The sequence below is a fragment of the Leucoraja erinacea genome, chromosome 21, assembly GCF_028641065.1.
Source record: "Leucoraja erinacea ecotype New England chromosome 21, Leri_hhj_1, whole genome shotgun sequence".
In the NCBI taxonomy this organism is placed as follows: Eukaryota; Metazoa; Chordata; class Chondrichthyes; order Rajiformes; family Rajidae; genus Leucoraja; species Leucoraja erinaceus.
Genome location: NC_073397.1, coordinates 28,831,564 through 28,859,545, shown reverse-complemented (window position 1 = coordinate 28,859,545; position 27,982 = coordinate 28,831,564). Strand labels below are relative to the sequence as shown.

Sequence of the window (27,982 nt, the reverse complement as noted above, 5' to 3'; positions counted from 1 at the left end):
AAATTACTGGACACATTGCCATTTGATTTCAGGATTTATTTTTTCATTTAAAGTGTAGGCAAATTATAAAATTACAATACTTGTTTTCTGTAACTTAGTTCAAATGCTCATGACATTTAGGATATATAGGATACATTTGAAGTTAATAACAAACAAAATGCATTGAGGATTAGATTTACACCGCACTATATGGTTTGAACAATAGCTTTTTTTGAGGGGTGTCTTGGTGGAATACAAAAATATGAGAAAGACCCAGTCCTTCAGTCTGCTCTGCCCTTCTGTCATTTTCCTGCACCCAAACCCACAATCATTTGCTCCAACATGCAGCAATTTGTCAGTGTCAGTTTCCAATGCAAGCAATGACCGAGTCTCATCAGACTACCAACCTTTTAGTGAAGAACTTTCTGATTTTCATCCCAACGGCTGCTTCTTTAATGACTATTACATCTAACTCCATAGCTCTGCACAGTCTGCTGGGAATATTTTCAGTTTTGACAGTCACTTCTCAATCAACTCAAACCTCCCATTACATTGAGATAATGGGAGGTTACATTAACGGGACATAATTACATTACGTCCCATGAAATAAATAAAGGTTTGGGACAGGTCCAGTGAAGTATTCGAACTTCACCATTTGTTCAAAGTTAAATTAAACATGATCAGGAAAATAGAAGTCTGTGATGAAGCTCAAAACCAGACAAGAAAAAGGCTTTTTCCTTCCATTGACCACAGCTTTCACAAATCATAGCTTATAGTTCTATTCTTGCAATAATAAGTTTTCTTTGGAATAACTATTCATCTGTAGGAAGATTATTAAACTGTTTTTGAAAAAAAGTCAGACATCCAATTGTACCGATTTGTATAAGAGCACGTCACTTCCCTTCGCTCCAAATTAGAAATAATTGATAACATGGAAAAATAATAATTCAGGCAAATTGTTAAACACATTTAGCGAGTCACTTTCAATTTCATGCTTTGTAATAAGTGTAAATAAGAAATCCAAGCATTACACAAATTTTATGTTAATTTATACACTGATCTTACAAATCATACAGGAGTTACATGTACATAGTTTTGTTGTATAAATGCACTACTGGTAGCGAATGAGCACCCCAGGGAAGTAGATTAAAAGACAAAAGCATGATTATTAACCAGATTTAGAATGGGTTAGGAATTATTTGAATAATGATGCAATATAAATTTAGTTTAGAACATTTTGCTCAAGCTGAGAGATTGACGAGTTGGCAAAAACTCTTTTGACGTCATCAAATACTGATCCTGAATACATAAAAATAAAATTGCTTTGCAAAAATGAAAGCAGTTATATTTAATCTTACAAAAGTAGAGATAAACCAGTGCACAATGGAGCTGGCCCTGATCTATTTTATATCTAAGCAAAGACAATGCAAAAAAAAAAAAGGTACATGCGAGAAAACGGGCCATGGCAAGAAAAAAAAAGAATAGAAAATGGGTGTAATTCAGAGTGGCAGCCGAAATTGTGACTCCGCCACCTCCAAAAAAAGTCTGGAAATACTTTTGGAGGGCTCTTCAGGATGGAGTGGGAAAGAAGGCTCAGTTTGTTGCTAAAACAAGTAAATATAATTGGACTGCACATAATTACTAAACCTAGGAGTAGAGATTCTTTAATCCATATAATGGCAACATTTTAATGATGCAGACTCCAGGTTACTAGAGTGTCGAGCTTCTGACTTTATTTAAATTGGCTGTACTCGTATTAAGAATATCCAACTAAAGAAACAACTTGAACTGCTTGCCCAGTAAAATTTAAATAATATTTAATACAAGATGTTAGATTCACAAAAATGAGGTATTATGAATCATTAGATTTGTTATTTGGCAAGTACTTCAAGTCATTCCAACAACTGGTCCTTGAAAATAAAACTTAAATTCAAATCCGTGATATCGCAACTATAGTGCATTTCCAGGTACATTAGGGGTCTGGGAAACTATGTGTGGAATCTTCTGATTTACATTTTTGTGCCAAGAATAGAGTACTCTAAGAAAATACCAATTTGGAGACACAAGAAACATTAATATTACGCCATTTTTCAAAGGGTTAAAATTCTTGCATTTGAAACAACCATAATTATTATAGTTCTGTTCAATTGTTCATTACTACACCCAAACACTTGCGAGTACAACTTTATTTTTATAATATGCAGTTCTGAACTTTATTTAAACATACATTCAAAATAGTTAAATATCTCTGGCAAACAAAATGTAAGGCTTTGTCAGTATTATAGTATACAAAACAAGCAAGCACCAAATGGACACTGCAGATTTGAGCATTTCCATCCTTAATATTTACCCCTTAAGGTTCCTTTCTTCACACAACCTTATGATTATACCACAGAACATTTCTAATGACTTCATTACTTTTAAATTAAGGTGTACCGCACAGTCTGTATTCATTTGAATGTTAATTTGACCCACAGAATGTTCACTATTCAAATACATTAAAGTTCCTTCAAATTTCTTGTTTCACAAGAGTCCGTTTTGAGTGCTGGGTGTTTCCAGAGTGCAACATTAGAGCGCAGATATGGATTTGGCTGGTGCAATTAGTTGGCAAAAAGGTTAAGAGAGTTAAAATATTGGCGCAAGTTACTTTGTTTTTTGAGTCCACTTCAAATCATCCGTTCTCGGTTTATTCCCAGTTAATCGCTGGATAATGTCCTCTAGAGTTTTCCAGAATCCTATTTTCTCCAGGGGGTTGTTCAGCCAACCTTGAAAAGATACAAAACATTAGGTTTCCAAAAGTTTAAAAATGCCAGTCAGGGGGTCGCAGAGCGTTTTTGAAAGTGATGGGGCCGAGCGATCACTCATCACCAGGTACCCAGTGAGGGAGCGGAGCGACCGAGACGATGGCACAATTATTATTTTTTGTTGTTGCTCGACCTCCAAAAACTGGGGGATAATACAGGCCATCCCTCAACTAAAAAAGTAGGGGGATATATCCCCTATTTCTCCCCCCTTCCTCTCTCTCTAGGGACCAACTCTCTCGGGTCAGACTCTCCCTCCCTTCCTTCCACTCGACGGCTAATCACAGCACTTTGTTCGCTGCCCCATATGTCGACTGAACAGCGCTGTGATTGGCCATTGAGCCGGAGGGGCAGTCTGTTTCCGCCACGGTTGGTCATGGTTTTGCCGCGCTCACTGTGCGCTTGTTCTGAGATTCTGGACGTTGGAAGTCCTCAGAAGAAGAGAAAAATATGCATGCGGGCTGGATAATTTTGGGTTATGAAGCATGTCTTGCCAAAAAGAAGTGATGGGGATGCAGCCCCCCCCCCCCCCCAGTTCTGCAGCCCATGATTTAATGAAGTTAGAAATGCAATTAGAATAAAATTTCAAATTACATTTTGCACTACAGCAACCTGGATATATACAAATACATCTCACCACTTGCTTCTCCCAAGAACCCAACCATCACAGAAGCCATCTTCAGCCTCTTTGTACAAAACCATAAACTTACTGAAAACACTACTTTGCAAAGACAAAGGAATCACACTGCTGGAAACGCTCGACAACAAGGGAGCATTAGATTCAGTATTAAGGTGCCGTGAAAAAACTGCTTTTGATGGGTAACAAGGATGATGCTTATTAAACCCTGCAACAATTCAAGATGGTTGTTTAGCTATTTTCTCAAAAGGCCAGCAGCGTCTGCAAATGAAAACGCTGTCATATTGAGGACCAATACCAAAGAACTACACAAGTGCGCGTTTCACAATAACCCACATTTTTCTTGGCAGGCTTAAAGATTAGTCAAGGTCCTTGTCCCCACATTTCAACACCATACCAGGCATTTTGTTGAGAATGGAATTACTGCAGTATAAATCAATTTGACCACATTTCTTCTATGGCAGTGAATTGCTGGTGATAGGAGAGCACCAAGCTACGGGTTTTCCTACTTATTTAAAACACTAACATACAGCTGGAAGGCGTGGTTGAGCCAGTTGTCCTTGTATTTCTGTGGGCAGAGATTTAACATTTACAACTGATAGACCCGTCACTTCTACTGTATATTAGATGGGAGCCGATGATCGCGTCCTCTCCAATTTCTTCCTTTTCCCCCAATTCCAAGTCAGATTGTAAGACTACAGTACTAATAGAAATGTGACCACAAATACATTGTTCTAAATATATTAGCAATAACATTTAAACAACTCTCCAATTCCAGGTGCTCACCTGTGGTAATACAGAAGTATGTTTCATGTGGAGATACATGATGAATACGATGATGTTTTCGTGGTAGAATGATGTGCCAGTCCTGCAAAAGGCAGACCCACAAAGGAAGTCCATAATACGTATGAGACCACTTGTGAATTTGGTTCGTCAGTGTCACAAACAATCCAAGAGAAAATATGTAGCACTGCCAAGAATAAATACCATAGATGGCCTCTGTAAAAAATATAAATATAGTTCAATTAAAATCTCAGCAAAAAAACAATGGTGAAAGTCAAAGTATTTTGCATGCACCACCCACACTCCATATCACAACACTAATATTCTTCCTTCCCCTTTAAACAGGCTTATTATACCTTTCACCTATATTATGCCTTGCACAACTGGTTTGTAGTTAACTACAAATCCTATTAGATGGACAATCAATCAGCTCATTTTTGACATTTGTAACCACTTTCAAAACTTCGGCCTGAGTTATGTGCTCAAGGAGTGGATATTTTTTTTCAGATTTATTTGTTCAGAAATAAAAGTACAAACTTTGGTTCAAAAAATAGATACAAAGGATTGGAGTAACTCAGTGGGTCAGGCAGCATCCCTGGAGAAAATTGATAGGTGACATTTTCGGTCGGGACCTCTCCTCCCCCACCCCCCCCCCCCCCTCCCTTCTAGGATCAAAAGATATGCATCTTGATTTAAAAATTCAGCTTTACAATTGAAAAAAACCCAAAAAACATGCCAGGTAAAATTCAGTTTGCATTTGGGATAGCTGAAATGTAGTAGAACTGCAAGCCACACCACCAGCTGAATTCAACTTTGGGAGTATTTATTAGGGTAGTTATTCTTCACCAGCTAGACATCCAGTTAATATTTATCCATGGCACCGTTAAACACTGTAGCAAATAAGAAAGAAGTGTTTTTCCAACTCAATGCAGTGTTTTTCCAGTTCCACTACTGCTACTACTACTAGCACCACTGTATTCACAATGTACAGTGCCCTCCATAATGTTTGGGACAAATACCCATCATTTATTTATTTGCCTCTGTACTCCACAATTTTAGATTTGTAATAGGGAAAAAAAAAAATCACATGTGGTTAAAGTGCACATTTGTCAGATTTTAATAAAGGTTATTTTAATGCATTTTGGTTTCACCATGTAGAAATTATAGCCGTGTTTATACATATTCCCCTCATTTCAGGGCTGGCTTCACGGGTGTTTGTAATTGCTCGGGTGTGTTTAATTGCCTCATTAATGCAGGTATAAGAGAGCTCACAGCTCAGTCTTTCCATCGCCTTTGGAAACATTTATTGCTGTTTATCAACACGAGGACCAAAGCCAAACCTTAGGCTTACCAAAATCAACTGTTTGGAACATCATTAAGAAAAAAGAGCACAGGTGAGCTTACTAAACATAAAGGGACTGGCAAGCCAAGGAAGACCTCCACAGCTGATGACAGAATAATCCCCAAACACCTGTCTGACAGATTAGAAAGACTCTTCAGGAGTCAGATGTGGATTTGTCAATGACATCTGTCTGCAGATGACTTCATGAACAGAAATACACTGCTACACTGCAAGATGCAAACCACTGGTTAGCCGCACAAATAGCATGGCCAGGTTACAGTTTGTCAAGAAGTACTTAAAAGAGCAACCAGTTCTGGAGAAAGGTCTTGTGGACAGATGAAACTAAGATTAACTTATATCAGAGTGATGGCAAGAGCAAAGTATGGAGGAGAAAAGGAACTGCCCAAGATCCAAAGCATTCCACCTCATCTGTGAAACACGGTGATGAGGGTGTTATGGCCTAGGCATGTATGGCTGCTGAAGGAACTGGCTCACTTATCCTCATTGATGATACTACTGCTGATGGCAGTAGCATATTGAATTCTGAAGTGTATAGACACAGCCTATCTGCTCAAACAAATGCCTCAAAACTCATTGGCTGGCAGTTCATTCTACAGCAAGACAATGATCCCAAACATACTGCCAAGGCAACAAAGATGTTTTTCCAAAGCTAAATCATGGTAAATTCTTCAGTGGTCAAGTCAATCACCTGATATGAACCCAATTGAGCATGCCTCTGTTTAAGAGGGAACTGCAGATGCTGGAGAATCGAAGGTTACACAAAAAAGCTGGAGAAACTCAGCGGGTGCAGCAGCATCTATGGAGCGAAGGAAATAGGCAACGTTTCGGGCCAAAACCCTTCTTCAGACTGATCGGGGGCGGGGGTGGGTGGGGACAAGAAAGGGAAAAGGAGGAGTAGCCAGAAGGCTGGGGGATGGGAGGAGACAGCAGGGGGGCTGAGGAAGGGGAGGAGACAGCAAGGACTAACAAAATTGGGAGAATTCGATGTTCATGCCCCCGGGGTGCAGACTACCCAAACGGAATATGAGGTGCTGTTCCTCCAATTTCCGGTGCTGCTCGCTGTGGCCATGGAGGAGACCCAGGACAGAGAGGTCGGAGGCGGAGTGGGAGGGGGAGTTGAAGTGCTGAGCCACCGGGAGGTCAGCTTGGTTATTGCGGACCGAGCGGAGGTGTTCGGCGAAACGATCGCCCAACCTCCGCTTGGTCTCACCGATATAGATCTGCTGACATCTAGAGCAGCGGACGCAATAGATGAGGTTGGAAGAGATGCAGGTAAACCTCTGTCGCACCTGGAACGATTGCTTGGGTCCTTGAACGGAGTCGAGGGGGGAGGTAAAGGGACAAGTGTTGCATCTCTTGCGGTTGCAAGGGAAAGTGCCCGGGGAGGGGGTGGACCGAGAGGGAAGGGAAGAATTGACAAGGGAGTTATGGAGGGAGCGGTCTTTGCGGAAGGCAGATATGGGGGGAGATGGGAAGATGTGGCGAGTAGTGGGGTCACGTTGGAGGTGGCGAAACTGACGGAGGATTACTTTTTGTATGTGACGGCTGGTGGGGTGAAAGGTTAGGACTAGGGGGACTCGGCCCTTGTTGCGAGTGCGGGGATGGGGAGAGAGAGCAGTGTTGCGGGGTATGGAAGAGACCTCATTTATGGTGGAGGAGGGGAACCCCCGTTCCCTGAATAGCGAGGACATTTCAGATGTCCTGGTGTGGAACGCCTCATCCGTGGAGCAGATGCGGCGTAGACGGAGGAATTGGGAGTAGGGGATGGAGTCCTTACAGGAAGCAGGGTGGGAAGAAGTGTAGTCCAGATAGCCATGGGAGTCAGTGGGTTTATAGTGTATGTCGGTTAGAAGTCTATCACCTGCAATGGAGATAGTGAGGTCAAGGAATGGTAGGGAAGTGTCGGAAATCGTCCAGGTGTATTTGAGTGCCGGATGGAAGTTAGTGGTGAAGTGGATGAAGTCAGTCAGTTGTGTGCGGGTGCAGGAGGTGGCACCAAAGCAGTCGTCGATGTAGCGGAGGTAGAGGTCGGGGATGGGGCCCTGGTATGTATTGAACAAGGATTGCTCGACGTAACCTACAAATAGGCAGGCATAGCTGGGGTCCATGCGTGTGCCCATAGCTACGCCTTGTATTTGGAGGAAGTGGGAGGAGTCGAACGTGAAGTTATTGAGGGTAAGGACCAGCTCCGCTAGGCGGAGGAGAGTGTCAGTGGCTGGGTATGGGTTGCTTCTCTGGTCGAGGAAGAACCGGAGGGCTGTGAGACCATCGTGGTGGGGGATGGAGGTGTATAGTGATTGGACGTCCATGGTGAAGATGAGGGGGCGAGGGCCTAGAGGATTGAATGCGCGGAGACGACGGAGAGTGTCTGAGGTGTCTTGGACATAGGTAGGGAGGGATTTAACCAAGGGTGATAGGATGGAGTCAAGGTATTTGGAAATGAGTTCGGTGGGGCACGAACAGGCGGAGACAATGGGTCTTCCGGGACAATCAGGTTTGTGGATTTTAGGGAGAAGGTAAAATCGGGCTGTGCGGGGCTGGGGAACGATGAGGTTGGAGGCTCGGTCGGGTAGGGCATTGGAGTGGATGAAGTTGGTGATGGTGCTGGAGATGGTGGCCTGGTGCTCGTCAGTGGGGTCATGGTCCAGGGGTAAGTAGGAGGAGGTGTCCGATAGTTGGCGCGTGGCCTCAGCTTTGTAGAGATCGGCGTGCCAGACTACCACGGCACCTCCCTTGTCAGCGGGTTTGATAACCAAATCTGGGTTGTTGCGGAGTGAGTCGATGGCAGAACGTTCATGTGGTGAGAGATTGGAGTGAGACAGGGGAGTGGAGAAGTTGAGGCGGTTGATGTCGCGACGGCAGTTATTGATAAAAAGTTCTAAAGCCGGAAATTGGCCACGAGGGGGGTTCCACGAGGAGGGGGTGCGTTGGAGACGGGAAAAGGGGTCATCAGTGGGGGGCGAGGGCTCCTTCCCATGGAAGAAAGCTGTGAGGCGGAGGCGACGGTAGAAGCGCTCCAAGTCGTGGTGGGCGCGGAATTCATTGAGGTGGGGACGGAGGGGGACAAAGGTAAGACCTCTGTTGAGGACGGACTGTTCGGTGTTGGAGAGGGGGAGGTCGGGGGGGATGGTGAACACTCGACAGGGATGGGGGTTGGGGCCGGAAGAAGGCAGGTGGGGACGAGGCGATGTGTGGTGGGTGGTGGGTGGTCAGGGGGTGGGGGGGTGAGAGGGCTGTGGTGTGGGTGGGGAAGAGCAGGGGCCACACAGTTAGAGGGGGTGGGGGGAGGAGACTTACAGTTAGAGGGGGTGGGGGGAGGAGACTCAGTCGAACTGCCACTGAGGTAGACCAGGCTGGGTCGACTGGCACTAGGACCCAGTGGAGTCAAACCCAGGAGAGTGGGAGTAAGCAGCGTGAGGGCTTCAGGCCCAGTGGAGAGTCCAGGCTCCAGGTAAGGCGACGGCTGTGGGTTGTTGGAGGGAGGTGGAGTGGCGCGGGTCAGCGGACCCGATGGTAATAGTCCAGTGGCGCGGGTCAGCGGACCCGATGTTCGGCGTCGATGGGCGGTTGAGTCGGGGTCCGCGGGCGATGTGTGGGAGGTCCCGGTGGGCGGATGGTCGGCGCGGCGGCAAGGCTCGGCCAGCCCGGGAACGCGACGAGATGAGCGGGGTGCGGTGCAGCGGCCATGCTGGGAAAGCCCCGGTCCAGTCAGTGAGGCGGCGGCGTAGGGTAGGCCCGGTGCAGCGATGAGGCTAGGTTGTCCCAGAGAGCGGCGAGGGTCGGAGGAATCGGCGGGGAGAAGAAAGTCCGAGTTACCATAGTGGCGAGGCTGGGCGTCATCGGTGGGCAGGTGAGGGTCGGCGGCGGCATCAACGTGGAGGTCGGTGAAGGCGGCGTCCTGGTGAGTGTTGAAGGCGCTCCTCGTGGCCAAGATGGCGTCGCGGGACTCGGACAGGCGATGCAGGGCAGAGTCGGGGCCCGGAGTCTGCGGGTGTTGCGGGGCGTCGGGAGCGGCCTGGAGGCGGGATAATTTGAGGTCCTTGGTGGAGTTCAGATGGGCCAGGAATTGTTGATTGAAGAGGTGGATCTTCCGGCGGATAAAATATAATTGGGGTCCGTTGCAGGTCTGGGTTAGTGAGGCCTGAAGTTCAGGGAGTGTTGATGCGAGTTCCTGAGTTCCAAGAGCATGCCTCTTATATGTTGAAGAGAAAACTGAAGGGGACTAGCCCCCAAAACAAGCATAAGCTAAAGATGGCTGCAATACAGGCCTGGCAGAGCATCACCAGAGGAGACACCCAACAACTGGTGATGTCCATGAATTGCAGATTTCAAGCATTCATTGCATGTAAAGGATATGCAACAAAATACTAAACATGACTACTTTCATTTACATGACATTGTTATGTCCCAAACATTATAGTGCCCTGAAATGGGGGGACTATGTATGTATAAACACAGCTGTAATTTCTACATGATGAAACCAAAATATATAAAAATAGCCTTTATTAAAAAATCTGACAATGTGCACTTTAATCACATGCAATTTTTTCCATTACAAATCTCAAATTGTGGAGTACAGAGGCAAATAAATAAATAATGGGTCTTTGTCCCAAACATTAGGGGAGGCACTGTATTTAATACACACCGTAACTGGCATCATGCCACATATTTATTTTCAGTCTTGATCTCTATGCAGCGCACTTCCTTAATTGTTTTATTTCAAATTGTCCAGTTTAACCAGGAATTCACAACTCTGCCTTTTTTCCCCCTCAAACATGGTCCCTTAAATCAACTAAAGCTTTAACAAGACGCACTACCTCAAAATTACCCTTGGGTACAAATTTCTTCACTGCCCTGTTCCACCACCCACAACCCAGTCTCGCACAGACCCATAAACTGGTTTTGATACCCACCATTCCACTATGTGGCATTATTTCAGCCATGCCCTTTTTATATTACATTGTAATAAACATTGTACATTAACCAAAATAAATGTACATAGTCAAAGTAAAAATTATTTTCGTCTTAATGATATTAAAAGAAAAGTAACACAACAGATGCCCAAAACATTTTTTTAATTAAAACATTAATTTAAGAAAAAGTGATAAACAAATTTATGCCAAAACCATAGCATGTCCCAAAACTGGTTTAAACTATCAAAATGTTGCACTAATGACAATGCACCTAGTAAATTTTTCACCTCTTACCATGAACCTACGTCGTCTGGTGCTTGATTCCACTACTTGGAGTAAAAGACTGTGCATTTACCCTATACATCCCCCTCATGATCTTATATACACTAAAGAGGACCCCACATTTTTCTACACTCCAAGCAATTTAGGCCTAACTGAGCCCAATTCAGCACCTCAAGTTCTGGCAACATTAATGCACTCTTTCCAGCTTAACAACATCCTTCCTATACCAGGGTCACAAAACTTAAATACAATGTCAAATGCAGCCTCACCAGTGTCTAGTACAATTGTAACATAACATCTATACTCAACATCCTGACCGATGAACAGTCAATGTACCAAAAGTCTTCATCCACCCTATCTACCTTGACCTATCTACAGTCAAGGGACTATTACCTGCACTCCTGGATCTGTCTGCTCGGCAATACTCTTCAGGGCCCTGTCAGTCACAGTATAGAGTCCTGCCCTCGTTTGACTTTCCAAAATGAAACACCTTGCACCTATCTGCATTAAACTCCATTAACGATTCCTCAACCAATTGCCCAACTGATCAAGTTCCTGCTCTAATGATGGATAACCATCTTTACTATCTATGATACTGCCACCTTAATGTCACCTGCAAACTTACTAATAATGTCTTCCTCATTCTCATCCAAATCATTGATTAAAAACCACAAAACAATAGACAGCATCGATCCCTGAACCACATCATTTGTTACAAATCTCAAGTCAGTAAAACAACTTTCCTTTCATGAAGCTAATTCTCGACCCAGCTAGCTCTCCCTGGATCCCATGTAATCTAACCTTCCAGAGCAGCCTACCAAGCAGAACCTTATCAAAGGCTGCACCGACCATCAATCACGTTCACACTGGTTCCATCACATGTTCAAATTGGTTCCATTATCCCACTTATTAATCTACTCCCCAACTCATTAGGGGCAATTTACAAGGGCCAATGAACCTACAAAATGCACACATCTGTGAGATGAGGGAGGAAACAAGAGCATCCAGAGGATACACACGTGGTCACAGGGAGAACATGCAAACTCCACACAGACAGTCAGGATAGCACACAGATCTCTGGCACTACAGACCTAAGTGCTAAACAGATTAGATCTAGTTGATAGCCATTGAAATGTATTCTCTTAGCTGGGCATGAAACTATAAAAAAGTTGGCACTGGCTTTTGCTCTCTTACTCCCTTTCAAATTTGATGATAAAATCTGTACATTCCCCATGTCTTTCTTAAAATATCACTTCAAATGCATCACCTTCATTGGCAATTAACTACAATAGTCAATTGTTTCATTGAACACCCTGGAGACTTGCCCAAAAATGAAATTAAAAATAAAGTATTAGTGGTATGAATAAATGCTTACTTTACACGTATGGTCTTAGATCTCAAAACACTCAAAAGACAAGCACTTCCTTTTGCCTCATATAGGACAATGCGTGCAGGCCATTCTGCTCCTTGACCTTGTTTCAATATTTCATAGGATCACAACTCGTCCACAATCAAACGCCATTGATCCAACTTTCTTACCACCCAAATCAATACCTCGGCATCAAATATTCAGTGTAAAATGAATTAGGCTCAATCACATTGCAGTTGTAGGAAAGTCAGAACATTAGATGAACATACCTGGGGAGAGAGTAAAAAACCTGTATGCCATGTAAGCCAGGGGAACCACAGTCAGCATGCAGTTATCGCCATTTGTTTCTACAAAATCATGTCTTGTTATAGCAGTGGGGTCAATGTGATGTTCTCTGAAAGGTCTAATGAAAGCCTAGAACAGAGAAACATCGTTACACACAAAGCAACAATTAGATTTGTTTAAAAAAAAAGAAAATAAAATTAAAATGCGTGCAATACAGGTAGCTCTATATTTTAAACGGGAATAATACTATGGTTATCAAAATTTGCATTTACTGGAGTAAGCAATGCAGCAATTTCAGAGACAATAGATGCACAATACTTCTGGAAACCGCTCTACAAGAAACACTGCATTGCCACAAATTGTTCCCTGCAGAGATCCAGCATTAGAAAGCAATATTACAGTGCAGCACAGTGACACAGTGGTAGAGTTGCTGCATAGCAGCACCAAAAACCCAGATTTGATCCTGACTCCGAGTGCTGTCTGTACAAAGTTTGTACGTTCTCCCCGTGACCTGTATGAGTTTTCTTTGGGATCTCCAAAGATGTACAGGTTTGTAGGTTAATTGGCTTGGTATAATCGTAAATTGGCCCTTGTGTGTGTGTGTGTGTGTAGGATAGTGTAAGTGTGCAGGGATCGCTGGTCGGCACGGACACGGTGGGCCGAAGGACCCATTTTCATGCTGTATCTCTAAACTAAACTACATTAAAAGTACTTACCATTAAATATCCCAGAAAATATCAGATTGCTATCTGGATGCCAGGGCGAGTCTGCAAAGACAGGATGATGGACAGATGGGACTCGATGCAGACAGCAGAGCTTGAAGGATCATATGTCCACAGAGAGTGCATTACAAAAGGTTGGTGGGAGCAAGTTGAAATAGTCTAATCTAATGCACCAAAGGCACAGAAAAATTGGTTGAAGTAAAAAATGCTAAATTCAGGAATGTTACAAAAGTGGAAGCAAATATTTATGGATATGGTATGGAAGAGGTCAAATACTCAACTCTGGGTCAAGTGTGACAGCATGGTTACTGTAGTCTGGCACATTTTCAGACAGTCCCTACAGAGAGGCATGGAGTGCAGATCAGGGCAGCCAAGTTTGTGATAGGGATTAAACCGTATAGGTTAAATCTTCCCATCAAAGACTGGGATGTTGAATAGAATCAGTATATTCGGACTGTGGAGGGTTCCAAAAAGTAGCAATGCTTGACGTCATCAATATACATGCTAAAATCGGCATTTAGATTTAGGAAAAATCACATTGGAGCAGCAAATGGATGAGAAGCATATAGAAACCTAGTAATAATTGATGGGAAATGAGATTGTAGTGTGGGGGCAGTGAAAGAACCCATGCAGGCACAAAATCCTCTGATCCTTGTCTACTGGTTTATTCTGCTCAATTGTTTTATATAGGACAACTTCCATTATCCATTTTGGCTTATTTTTTTCCCCCAATCATGAAGGAAATGAAACTTTGGTTGCAATACCTCAGGAAGTGTACTTATTGTATATCCGAGTCATCTCAAAACTGCTAGGAATGATTTTTGCCGAGCAGTCCTCAATTCTAAATCGACCGAACCAGATCTTTCATCAATTCATGGTAAAGGTTGTAGCGCTAAATATATTGTTGCTTAAAAACCATTAAACAGCATGTTTGGGTGGCTGCAAACAAGCATTTCCTTCACTGCTGATAAGAAAAAAAAAAATTGCATTTTCTATGGAAATTAAACACTAGGCCATCAGATTATACACAACAACCAAATTTATCGTCTTGTTTTCACACCTTACTCTTCCTTATCTATGTACCTCCCACACCCATGACATCAGTATGAAGAAGGGTCTCGACCCAAAACTTCACCCATTCCTTCTCTCCAGAGATGCTGCCTGTCCCACTGAGTTACTGCCGCTGTTTGTATCGATCTTCGGTTTAAGCCAGCATCTGCATTTCCTCCCTACGCTAACCAACTTTATATGATCCTTTCTGGCTTTTTCATTCAGAGAAACGCTTAGTTTAAGAAAGCAAGCTATTGTACAACTCAATATCCATACTTCTCTCACCGAATGTGAAAAAACAAACCTTTTGCGTTTAATTTTCAATATTTCTTATACCCATTGTGCTCATATGACATCATGCTCCAGATCATCTGCAGAAGGCATGTTCTGGATGTTTGAATAATTTGGCACTAATCAATTTTGCTCAAAATCAAATTGACCAGTAATGTGATTGAACAGCCAGCAGAATATGCCCTTTCAAAAGCCACCAATGTACATTAAGATTCTAGATGCCAACATAACATAAAATTATATACTGATTCTCGTTGATAAACAAGTCAGCTCGTTGTCTACTAATGAAATTGAGGACCTAGTATGATCATTTCCAGTGAATTACAAAGATGATTTGAAGAGTGAAAGCGGTGGGGCAGTCACTCAACTGGCTATTTTTTTTGCATAGGCAGAAACCAGAGCTTCACAGAATGGATCAAGTATAGACTGCAAGCTATTTCCAGCAATTACTAGAAACTGGTAGCTGTTCTTGCTGCAGACAGTAAACTGGCTCAAGTCAGTAAGCAAAAACAGCAACCAGCGAATAAGGACCACACCACTGCAGGGCAACATTTTTGATAGGGACAGTAAAGCGTGCAAACAATGTACCGACTGTCATGTTACCAAATTGTTGGAAGTTGACATTTGCACCATTACTGTTTAGATAAAGAATGTAATGTTCTTAAAATAATAAAAGATCACTATGCATTACATGTAAAGCCAAATAGCTATGAAGCTCGTAAACAGAGCGACATGGCAGACATCTTTAAGGGGAGCCCCAAAAAGCTGAACGCTTTGCTGTTAATTCACATAGATTGGTGTGTTTGAGAAAGATGCACAACAGCTCAGATTTAGAGTCAGTGTCATTAAGCCCAGTGACAAGCGAGATCAAGATGCAGACGAGACCGTTTTGAAAATATTCCGAGTGGAAAAACAACATGGATGATACCCCGTCTGGATGCAAGACAAATATTAAGGGTTTAGGTTGCAGAGGAGTTAGGAAAGAAGGATGTTCAGGAGAGAATGTTGCTCTAGCCATGAACACGGCATCTGAAACTGAGCTGACTGAGCAGGGCAAAAATAACATAGTAGAAATATTCAGGTGGTCAGGCATTATTTATGGAGGAAGTATTTCACAGAAACGCCTTTCTCATATTAAATGAATAGCTGAGTAATAAGTCAGGAATTTTTAAAATGTTGAAAAACAAATAAGATTTCAGCTACCTTGATGTTTCAGTGAGGTGATTTGAGCTTATTTATCACAATTTCTATTTGTCATTGCTTCCACAAAAAATGATTCAGCCACAAGGTGCATTTGATTTAGATCCTATTGATATCTTTAGTAATTTCTGTATGTCTATTTATCCACTCTGCCCTAGCTAGCAATAAGTTAAGTTTAGATTAGTTTAGTTTAGAGGTACAGCTCGGAAACATGCCCTTCGGCCCACCGAGACCGCACCAACCGCACACTAATACTATCCTACACACACTAGGGACAATTGTATATTTATAGCAAGTCATTTAACCTACAAACCTGTACATCCTTGGAGTGTGGGAGGAAACCGAAGCACCCGGAGAAAACCCACGCAGGTCACAGGGAGAACGTACAAACTCTGTACAGACAGCACCCGTAGTTAGGATCGAACCCGGGTCTCTGGCGCTGTAAGGCAGCAACTGTACCTCTGTGCCACCGTGCTGCCCGCGTGATGACAATGGAAAAAAATGTAATCAACCAAACTATTTTCATACATCAGTTGATGTATGCCATTATCAATAGTCGAGCAAAGGTAGCTCCTGAATGTGTATAGTCGATAGATGTACATGTGGCTCAGAGGAAAGATTACAAGTACAGCACAACATAATAAGCCATCACTCTCACTAAACTCCCCATACCAACTAAACAAAAAGATTACTTTAATATTGCGTACCTTCCACATTAAAAACATTAATATTATATTTGTTGTTGGATTGCAAATATATGCACAGATGTTACAAGTCTGGTCTATATTCCCACTCCACCCATTACATTTTGAGCAATTTGAAGCATGCAAATCCATAAGGTGCAGACAGAAAGAAACTGATGTAGATAGACACAAAATGCTAGAATAACTCAGCAGGACAGACAGCATCTCTGGATAGGAGGAATGGGTGACGTTTCAGGTAGAGACCCTTCTTCAATCTGAGATGCTGTCTGTCCCGCTGTGTTACTCCAGCATTTTGTATCTATCTTCGGTGTAAACCAGCATCTGCAATTTCCTCTTACACAAGAAACTGATGTACAAACAAATCAATCCTACAAGACGCATGTACTAGGATTTTCATGACGAAGATAAGGAAGTAAGGTGAGCAATGAAGTCCTACCACGTACCTTGCCAAGTATAGGAAGATCAACAGATCCCCAGGTGTCTGCTCCCCAGTGGACCAAACCTGAAGCAAAGTCAGCAGTAACCATCCCTGCAACTAGTTACAAAATTGCAATTAGAACAAAGCTCTCTTTAATGACCTGATTATTTAAACACACACGACACATTTACATAATTCAGAAAGTAATAAACCTTAATGCCCCTTAAGTAATATTCCCATAACCGACCATTAACTTTAAGATACTTAAAACATCTTTTATATAACACATAATATAAAAATATATCACAAAGTCCTCAACACCTTAATGTGGCAATTTTTAAGGATTATTAACGAGGTTATAGGTGAGAGATTGAGGGACAGAATCATTTCGGAATATTTCTTAACCTAATTTTCAACATGGCAGATCTCAATTGCCATCCTATTAGATTTGAAAGTACCCATGTCATTCTATTAAGAGTGAAATATGCATTTATGCGCAAAGCTCTCCCGTAGTTAATGCAGGTGTTAGATTCCTAAAGAACTTTTCATAGAATCAGTCAGTCATAGAGCGTGGGAACAGGCCCTTCGGCCCAACTTGCACACACTGACCAACATGTCCCACCTACACTAGTTCCACCTGTCTGCATTTGGCCCATACCCCTCTAAACCTGTCCTGCCTAAAATGTTTCTTAAACATTGCAATAGTACCTGCCTCAATTACCTCATCTGGCAGCTCATTCTATACACCCACCACTCTGTGTAGGAATGTTACAACATTTTGAGATTTAAAAAATCAAGCCTGTAATTTATCCCGTCAGGTAAAGCATTTAATTTGATACGTAATTCACTTTCATATCTTCAGTATTAAAGCTGTAATCGAGGACAGTCAGTTGACATAAAAGCCCATAACTTTCTTAAAAAAAAACTGATGGAAATTCAGTTATTATAGATTGAAGCAATCTGAAACAAATATGATACATCTTACTTGGATGACCTGAAATGAAAGCATATAATTAGTTAGTTACCTAATTTTAGATAATACCAAAATTGACGGTTGTGACATAAATAGTAATAAACACCTAGACTGCCTTGAAAAATCAAAAATGTGATACTCAAGATCAGAACTTTAATGTTATTGTAACGTTAAAACAAACAGTAAATGCCCAACAAAAAATTCATATTCATCAGTCATCAAATCAAATAAATTCATCTAAATTCAATTACTAGATCTAAACATCTATCCCATTCTTGAAAGGCTAAAATATTTTTTTTAAATAGCCACATTTTTTTAAATAGACAATAACACAAAATATAGATCTTAGATGTTCTTATGACATGATTGTGCAAATTTGGTTATCTTGTGAGTGGATTGTGATAGGTCGGGATGTGGTCACTGCCATAAGCCCCGCGATATTGGCAAGCAAGACACGACTGCTTTTTGCAGAAATTTTCAGATGACACAGCTGTTGTCAGGAAGACTCATCAAAGGGGTGCAATCGAGAGCAGGAGTTGCATAGAGACACAATTAGCAATTTGAGCGCCCTGGAGTGACACAAAAAGTAGTAAACTGCCATTCATCAACACCTCTAAAACTTCCTTCGAGTTGGGGATTTATCGGAGGGGTTGCCTCAAAAGGACTCAGTATCATCAAAGACCCACACATCAGGGGCACTGAGGTGGAGGCTGGTCGCCAGGTACAGGTACCTTGGTGTGCAGCTTGACAGTGAGCTGGTTCTGGAAGAGTCATATGGACAGCGGTGTACAGGAACCTGACAAAGTACAAAACTGTATTTTTTAAGGAGGCTAAAGTCATTTAATATCTGTCAACCCCTACTGTGCAGTGTCTACTATTCAGTGGTGGCCAGTGCTCTGTTTTTTGCTGTGGCCTGTTGGGGAGAAGGCGCCCGAATAGCGGACAAAAACAGACTGGATAAGCTGATCAGGAAGGCCGGCTCAGTGGTTGGGGCAGAGCAACTAACGGTCAAGCAGGTGGCAGAGGCCAGAACTCTGAAAAAACTAGGCTCAATAATGACCAACCCCACTCACCCACTCCACGCCCTGAAGGTGATCAAGTGCAGCATCTTCAGTCAGAGACTGATTGCACCAATGTGCAAAACGGAGAGACATAGGAAGTCTTGTATACCAGCTGCTATAAGGTTTTATAATGCACAAAAATTTTAACTTATTATGTATTGAAGATATCTGTTGAAATGTGTGGTGTTATGTCTGTCTTGAAGCTGTTGTGGCACTGTAATTTCCTGTAAAGGATTATTAAAGGTTATTCTATTCTATTCTATTCTATTCTAACACAAAATATAGATCTTAGATGTTCTTATGACATGATTGTGCAAATTTGGTTATCTTGTGAGTGGATTGTGATAGGTCGGGATGTGGTCACTGCCATAAGCCCCGCGATATTGGCAAGCAGGACACGACCGCTATCAGGGCCTAAATAACATTTTGAATGATTACGGAGAGTCGGATTGTCAAGGAAGACTCTCTCTAACTTCTACAGGTGCACAGTCGAGAGCATACTGACCGGTTGCATCGTGGCTTGGTTCGGCAATTTGAGCGCCCTGGAGAGGAAAAGACTACAAAAAGTAGTAAACACTGCCCAGTCCATCATCGGCTCTAACCTTCCTTCCATCGAGGGGATTTATTGCAGTCGTTGCCTCAAAAAGGCTGGCAGTATCATCAAAGACCCAAACCATCCCGGCCACACACTCATCTCCCTGCTACCTTCAGGTAGAAGGTACAGGAGCCTGAAGACTGCAACAACCAGGTTCAGGAATAGCTACTTCCCCACAACCATCAGGCTATTAAACCTGGCTCAGACAAAACTCTGATTATTAATAACCAATTTCTGTTATTTGCACTTTTACCAGTTTATTTATTCATGTGTGTATATATTTATATCATGGTATATGGACACATTTATCTGTTTTGTAGTAAATGCCTACTATTGCAAAGCAAAGCAAGAATTTCATTGTCCTATCCAGGGACACATGACAATAAACTCACTTGGACTTGGAATCATCAGATTAAAATGAAACCACACCAAAAAGCAAGGTAAGATGTTAAATAAACTATAAAACTTTTGTTTTGTCCTGATGTGAAAGTCCTTGATGTTGATTTTGATCCGAGATGTTGAATGCATTAGAAGTCGCGTTCAATCCAGCGATGCAATTGTCCAGCAACTCCCCATATACCCCCCCCCCCCCCCCCCCCTTTTTTTTCATATAAATGGGAACGGAAGCGCAGAACGAATTTTCTTTATCAAGTCCGTGCAAATACCTCTCCGACAACCAATACAAACCTGAATTTTAATCCCCCCACCGGAATCACACAGTGGCAGATCTGAAGCGCCGCTGATGGTAGGTTTTGTACCAACGCTACTCTGTGTGCAAGGCTTTATCGCAGGTTCCTATTAAATCTTCTCCCCCTCACCTTAAACCTGTCCTCTGATTATTGATTCCTGTACTCTGGGCAAAAGACTGTGCATTTTACTCTGTCTACCTGATCTATTCCCCTCATGACCTTTTTTAAACTTCTTTAAATTACACTTAACCCCCTGTGCTCCTGCTTTCATTATTTAAAAAAAAGCAAAGCAAGAGGTGGAGCCAACTAGGAGACACCAGGATGTGGATATCATGTAAAGTTAGAATAATAATAATAGTAATAACTTTATTTATAGAACACTTTAAAAACAACCACTGTTGCAACAAAGTGCTGTACATGACTAATCATGGACAAAAAATTATTACACAACAATAAAAACATTAAAAGAGAGAGTAAAAACAATAAAATTAAAAACATTAAAAGCACTAAAACAGGAGCAAAGTCTCAAGCAGGGTCAAAAGCCAAGGAATATAAATGTGTTTTAATACTGGTTTTGAGAATCTCGTCTCAGTTAAGACAAAGTATATGAAAAGCAAACCACACTGGTTTTGACAAGCTGAAGCCATGACAAGTTCAAGCTCTTCATTAAATAGCCATTGCCACCAGATGCAGGTTATATCTCCTGAAATAGGTTTGCTAATTAAATCGCACAAGGTCACTAGTGGTGGTATTCTAGCTTGTAAATCTTATTTTTCTCCAAATAGCACTCAACAGCAATGTTTTTTTTCCTGCAGGCTTGGATAAAAGAGCACCTTGGACAATAGCTGATGATATTCATAGCCGATTACATTTGCTGTCAATAGACTGCAGACACAATTAATCTAATTCCTAGCACGCCAATCGCATTTTACACAATTGCTACTTACTCAGACAGCCAATAACAGAAAGTAACTACAAGAATCATAGACAATCATGTGCAATAAAAATAATTGCAAAGAATGATTGCTTGGTCTGGAAGGAGGGCAATGTAATGGAGGCACAGTCATCTGTGTGATGGACAATAGACAATAGACAAAAGGTGCAGGAGTAAGCAATTCGGCCCTTCTAGCCAGCACCGCCATTCAATGTCATCATGGCTGATCATCCCCAATCAGTACCCCGTTCCTGCCTTCTCCCCATATACCCTGACTCCGCTATTTTTAAGAGCCCTATCTAGCTCTCTTGAAAGCATCCAGAGAACCTGCCTCCACCGCCCTCCGAGGCAGAGAATTCCACAGACATTTAACCAAAGATCTCAGAGAAAACCCACGGGGTGAACGCACAGACATCACCCATAGTTGGGATCGAACCTGCGTCTCCGACGCTTCAAGTGCTGCAAAGCAGCAACTCTACCGCTGCGCCACCATGCCGCCGTTCATGATGATGAATAATTCAGTTAAGGGTCTCATCGGGTGGATTTTTATGAATCATAATTCAATTTATAAATATTTATAAACTAAATTTATGTCTATTACTTACCAATTCCAATAAGAATCAGGTGAAGGTGATCCCAACTGAAGTTTATGAGCAGATGATACAAGTTCCAATTTATGAGACTGATGTTTAAAATAACACACAACCATTCCTGAAATCGTTTCACTGTTGGAAAGAAAAAAGTCATCAACTAAGTTTGCAAACATGTAAATATCATCTATTTACCAGAAATCCTTCTTTGCTATGACCCAACTCTTAACTCTTAATCTTAACACACTTCCAGTTTAAAATTTATATTCTACTAGAGCCTCCTCTGATCCCAGTTTGTAAACTTGAAACATACTGCCTCAGAAGGAAACTGGATTATATGGAAACATGTTTAATGTCAACAGACAGAACTTGAATACATTTTTATTAAATACAAATGTAAATTAAAACCAGTTGCCCCAGAAATAACACTTCATTTGGTCTATGCTGTACATCTTGGGGAAAGGAGGAAATGAGTGTGCATCCAGATGGGACACGGGGGGGGGGAGAGAAAGAGGGAAATAGTTTGCAACAACATTATGAGCCCGAGATGTTGACAGATCATTACATCAAGATACTGTATATTCACAGCATGAAGGCTCTCAGATAATCTGTACAAACATTGGATATTGCTAGCCACAAATGTAAATATGAAAACATTGAACATCATTGCACACATGTTCAACTCCAATTCCTGTCATATTTAATAAAAAATACTGTTACCAGACAACTCAAAAATAATTTTTAAAACTTGAAATATCAAAAAAACTACAGGCACCAAAATGGTGTTTATTAAGGCTTGACCTAGTTGAGATGCATTTATCATTAGAGATTTGTTAGTGTAAAACTTTTTTGTCTTTGTCCCAAACATTATGGAGGGCACTGTAGTATTATGTTTCCATAAACAAATGAGATTGTTCCATCTTTTGTGCACAATATGCGCAATTGGAAATATAGTTGTAACGCAAGAAATGACTGCTTGAAAACAAAAATGGTACAATTCATATCAGTGTGTTTTATTGTTACACCGAGTCATCACTGATTAAAAACAACCCAAAATCAAGCACAGGTTCCACGTCACTGACGGAGATGACCACATACAAGGAAACGCTAGGTATTTAAATAGCATCTCAATTTCAATAAATGTAAGATGATGCATTTGGATTGGGTAAAGATGCCATGATAGACAAATGTGTAATTGAAATAAAGGATCTCATTGAGATTCCCATTTTGGGAAAAAGATGTTGTACTTTTTTTATATTACTGGGGTATTCCATTTGCCTAAATACACGAGGCAAATCAACCAGCTTCAGTGATTTTGGTTGCCTTGTATCTGTCCCATTCTCCAGCATCTATATCAAAGCAAGCAACTCCATTGGATCAGACAAAGCAAAGCCAAAAGAGCTATTAGAATAGCTTTAGAAAATGTTGAAGTATTTTAACAAGATTAAAGCAGGACAAGCAGCAAGCTAGAGACGTAGAAAGAATAGATCTTCAGAGTTTATGGCTAAATGGCTGAAGTAACAATCTGACAAGTTTTTATTGTTTCTGAACATTAAAGTGTTTATAATTTACAGGAGAGCACTGTTAAGTGTTTACAGTTTAAAATAAAACTTTCAGATGGGCATAAAATGGTTTCAGATACCAATGAAATGCAGATACGATTTCAACCAGTGATCTGGCCAATAAATTCCTAAATCATTACCAAGTATTACCAAGCAGATATTCAGGTAATTTTTATTACTGTGCAAGTTGTCTTCATCATTCCTGTTTTAAATACGTTTTGAACTCAGTGTATGGAACAGGAATTCAGTTCATTTAAGAAAGGCAAATAAATTTGTCAGCAAGAATACAAGTTTGCAGATTACACAAAGATTGCTAGGGTCACGGACTGTAGGGAAGGCCAAGTAGACAGCGGGATATAGATCAGCTGCAAAAATGGTCAAAGTAATGGCAGGTGGAGTTTAACCTGAGCATGTGTTAGGTATTGCACTTTGGGAGATCAAATACAAGGAGAAAATACATAATTAATGGTAATTAACAGCATTGATGATCTTGGGGTCTAAATCCATAAGTCTCTGAAAGTAGCAACATCAGATGAGTGGTAAAGATGGCATATGACATGCTTGCTTTCATAGATTAGGGTATGGAGGACAAAGTCAGAAAGTCATGATGCAGCTTTATAAGACTTTGCTTAGGCTGCACCTGAGTGTTGCGTGCAGTTCTGGTTGCCCCATTACAGGAAGGCTTGATAAATGGTGCAAAGATTTACCAGAATGATGCCTGGATTAGGTGGTATTAGTCACAGGAAGCTGTTGGACAGACTCCGATTGTATTCTCCAGAATGCCAAAGGTTGTGTGGAGACCCAATAGAAGTATATCAAATTATGAGAGGCATAGATAGGAGAGTCAGAATCCTTTTCCTCAGGGTGGAAAAATCAGATTGTAGAGGTCATAGATTTAATGTGAGACAGGCAAAGTTTAAAAGAAATGTGCAAGGGTTTTTCTTATTAACAGGGGCTGATGATTGCATCGTTAAGGGTGGTGGCTGAGGCTGATAAGATAATAGTATTTAAGAAGCTTTTGGATAGGCATTACGGGTATGCAGGGAATGGAGGGAAATAGATTATGTGCAGGCAGAAAAGAGTTGGTCTTGGCCTAATATTCAGCACAGACATTGTGTGAAGGGCATGTTCCTATTCTGTACTGTTCTATGTAATTAGATTTGGCTGCAGTTAGATAATGCGACTGACTGTAGTATAATAGAGGGCTGACCATTGCTCATTTCCTTCCCTCCCCCACACAAGAATCAGGCAGATTAACTTAGTCATAATAGATAAAATCTTACCTCATTTTGTTACCTTTATAAATGTAATGATCAATACATCATGGTCTCCTTTATGGGAGGCCTCAATAAGTCACCCAAGTGATGTACAGGTATCTACAGAGCACTGATTATTTATAGCATTCTTCGCCCTCCAGTCAGAACACAAAAAAGTACTCCCATCTACTTAAAAAGAGACTTTAACTTGATAGTGTTGCGCTAGAAGCCTTGTATGAATCCTTGCTGGTGCTCACCAAACAATGGAAGACCCCAAAGATGTAGTGTGGAGAGACTGCCTGCGAGTGCTAGGGTGTGGCTGCAATGCACAGAGCTATGGTGCTCAGGTCTGTGCCATTGTTAGGGACTACTTGCAACATGTGTTGACAGACTGCCCCTCTGCCATGGTCTTTTTCATCCCCTGTTAAAATATGATAAATTCTGCTGTCTCACCCTTCTGCCTGCATGGCACTCACTACCCAATCCAGAGATTTCTTGACGGTGCCAACTTCAGCAATGGAGACTATCGGATTCAATCGATCCATCCACACAGTAGCTTCTGACAGCACCCCAGCAACAGCCCACACTCACCGCACCAACCAAGTGCAGCTTCAAGTCTCACATCTCAGCTCTGAGCGGCCACACCACTTGCTCAACACCAGCCCTTACAGACAGCCTCTCCACACCAAGTCTTGAGTGATTAATTACTGGGTTTATGCCAGATCCCTTGCACAGCAGTGACCGTGTTGTCCACTACTTACGCAGCAGTTGCCTCTACAACAGGAAGACTAAATTAAATAACCCTCTGCTCTATTCATAAGCAGCCCCAAACAGTCAGTCATTTGATAATCTAATCCTACAATATCTCAGCAACATTTTTGTTCCAGTGCAAACTTGAGCAAGAGATCTCCATTTTCTGGCAAGGCATTTCACAGCCTTCCAGATCAACGCTGTGTTCAATTTGTATCTTATCCAGGATCATTATTTACTTTGTTACTTCTCACGTTACTATTCCTTGGGGACTTACACCATCAACTGTTTGTTATTTAATTCCCCTGGCAATAACTAACTTTTAATCAGTTATTAAAGCCCTCTCTCTCCATTATTGCAACTTAACCTTTTCATTATGCCTAGCATAACGTTTACGTTTCCATTGGAACAGCTTCTACCACTAATATCCCCTCCCCATCACAAGACGGCCTCTCCAAACCCATCCGCAAGAGTGTTTGCTTTTCGCGTAACCACCCCATATTCCCTATTCCCCACCCATTTCCAGGAGTACTTATTCCCTATCCAGTGAGAGGAGTCCCTCAACCCCAATATCGCTTTAATCTCTTTTTGAGGGGTATTGAGCAGCACCAACTAAAATGCTGCTGAGAGATTATGGGATGAAGGATTAGATTAACAAATGACTGACAGCCTGGAACTGATTCATAAATAGGGCAGTGAGTTCCTTAATATTGTACACTTAATTTTATCTTCCTGTTGTAGAGGAAGCTGCATGACAAGCTGTGTATGTAGTGTGCAAGATAGTTATTGACATTCTGTGGTGCACAGGATCTGGCGCGAACCCAGCAATTAATCTGTTGAGGGCCGTATATGAGGAGATGCATACACACACCACCACCCAGTGTGCAATAATTCCCTTCCTTGACCAGGCTGTCTACAAGCTTGGTCCCAGGAGGTGCCCCCTATTCGTTGCTGCCCGCCATGGATGGAATCTCCTCATACTTTAAGCCCCCATTCATCTGGTCCCAGCCAATTCCTGCTCGCTGCCATCACAGGCCTGGAGGCCCGAGCCGATGCAAGGTTCTGAAGTTCTGCCATTCAATCACGGCTGATCTATCTTTTCCTCTCAACCCCATTCTTCTGCCTTCTCCCCATAACCTCTGACACCCTTAGTAATCAAGAATCTATCAACCCCTGCTTAAAAATATCAATTGACTTGATCTCCACAGCCTTCTGTAGCAATTATCATCTTCCAAAAGGAAGGTCCTTTTATTCTGAGGCAAAGGTTTCTGGTACTAGACTCTCCCACTAGTTACACCAAAGACATGTATTTCGTTTCTCAGCATTTTTGTTACACGAATCCTGCACCAATAATTCAAAATAGACACAAAAAGATGGAGTAACTCAGCGGGTCAGACAGCGTCTCTGGAGACGTTTCTTTTTTCCAGAGATGTTGTCTGACCCTCTATGTTACTCCAGCTTTTTGCGTCTATCGTCGGTTTAAACCAGCACCTCCAGTTCCTTCCTACACCAATAATTCAGCAGTGGGTAAAGTTACCAATGTAACAGATTCACCTTAAAGATTCACTGTAAAGATGGCAAGGCCGGTCACGATGTCCAAGGCCACCCTGCCCTACCCAAAGAAGGGTCTCGACCTGAAACGTCACCTATTCCTTCTCGCCAGAGATACTGTCCAATCTCTCCCGCTGAGTTACTCCAGCACTTTGTGTCCATCACCGCCCGGGGCCTGGGCTGGAATGGACTGGAATGGACTGGGCTCCCTCCCTTCACCACCTCCAGTTTAAATTCCAGTTGGAATATTTTGTAGGACCAAGTAACCAAGAACCAAGATCTTTGGACTGGACTGGACTGGAATGGGCTGGAATGGACTGGAACGGGCTGGGCTGGAATGCACTGGAACGGGCTGGGCTGGAACAGACTGGGCTGGACTGGACTGGGCTGGACTAGGCTGGAATGGACTAGGCTGGAATGGACTAGGCTGGGCTGGAATGGACTAGGCTGGGCTGGAATGGACTAGGCTGGGCTGGAATGGACTAGGCTGGGCTGGAATAGATATAGATGGATGGGCTGGGCTGGATTGGATTGGGCACTATACATGTACAGGGCTGAAACTGAAAGCTGCTCGGAATGGAATAGGCTGGGCTGGAATGGCTGGGCTGGACTGGAATGGACTGGGCTGGGCTGGAATGGACTGGGCTGGGCTGGAATGGACTGGGCTGGGCTGGAATGGACTGGGCTGGGCTGGAATGGACTGGGCTGGACTGGAATGGACTGGGCTGGACTGGACTGGGCTGGGCTGGGACTGGGCTGGGCTGGAATGGACTGGGGAATGGACTGGGCTGGAATGGGACTGGGCTGGGCTGGGCTGGAATGGGGCTGGGCTGGAATGGGCTGGGCTGGGCTGGAATGGGCTGGGCTGGAATGGGCTGGGCTTGGGCTGGACTGGGTTGGGCTGGGCTGGAATGGAATGGGCTGGAATGGGCTGGGCTGGGCTATGGAGCCGTTGTTGCCGCCGCCGCTCACTCACTCACTCACCAGGAGAGTACAGCTGCGCCAGCTCCTTGGCCCCGGGATGCTGAGGGCCCCAGCGGGCAAGGCCCGTCTCTTCCACGTCCCTCTGCTGCTGCCGGCAGTCTGGCAGGGAGAGGGAGGCGCAGGCCGGCTCCCCGGTAGCCATGGACGACCCGGCGACGCGATAGAGGTGCTGCTGGTGCTGCCGCTCCTCCTGACTCGCCATCTTGATCCTGTCCCCTCCCACCCCCCACGCGCGCGCGC

At 42.7% G+C, this 27,982-nt stretch overlaps 2 protein-coding genes across 3 annotated transcripts in view; both read right to left on the bottom strand.

The window, feature by feature from the left end:
• LOC129707447 (ubiquitin-conjugating enzyme E2 variant 1-like) overlaps positions 1 to 27,982 on the bottom strand; it is a 193,288-nt gene that overhangs the window by 36,229 nt on the left and 129,077 nt on the right. The gene's annotated exons all lie outside the window — the stretch shown is intronic.
• Positions 22 to 27,982, bottom strand: LOC129707446 (plasmanylethanolamine desaturase-like). The gene is made up of 6 exons (XM_055652481.1): positions 27,743 to 27,982; positions 21,655 to 21,774; positions 16,823 to 16,914; positions 12,397 to 12,541; positions 4,204 to 4,416; positions 22 to 2,744 (listed from the first exon to the last, which is right to left on the bottom strand). The coding sequence occupies exons 1-6, from the start codon at positions 27,942 to 27,944 to the stop codon at positions 2,623 to 2,625; spliced, it is 894 nt and encodes a 297-aa protein (XP_055508456.1). The 5' UTR covers positions 27,945 to 27,982; the 3' UTR covers positions 22 to 2,622.

Excerpts from the sequence above, each read along its gene's own strand:
- LOC129707446 (XM_055652481.1), bottom strand. The coding sequence starts at position 27,944 with ATGGCGAGTCAGGAGGAGCGGCAGCACCAGCAGCACCTCTATCGCGTC. Across the intron at positions 16,915-21,654 it reads CCTGATTCTTATTGGAATTG|TTGCAGGGATGGTTACTGCT; the intron begins GTAAGTAATAGA and ends TTTTGTAACTAG. Across the intron at positions 2,745-4,203 it reads ATACTTCTGTATTACCACAG|GTTGGCTGAACAACCCCCTG; the intron begins GTGAGCACCTGG and ends TATCTTTTCAAG.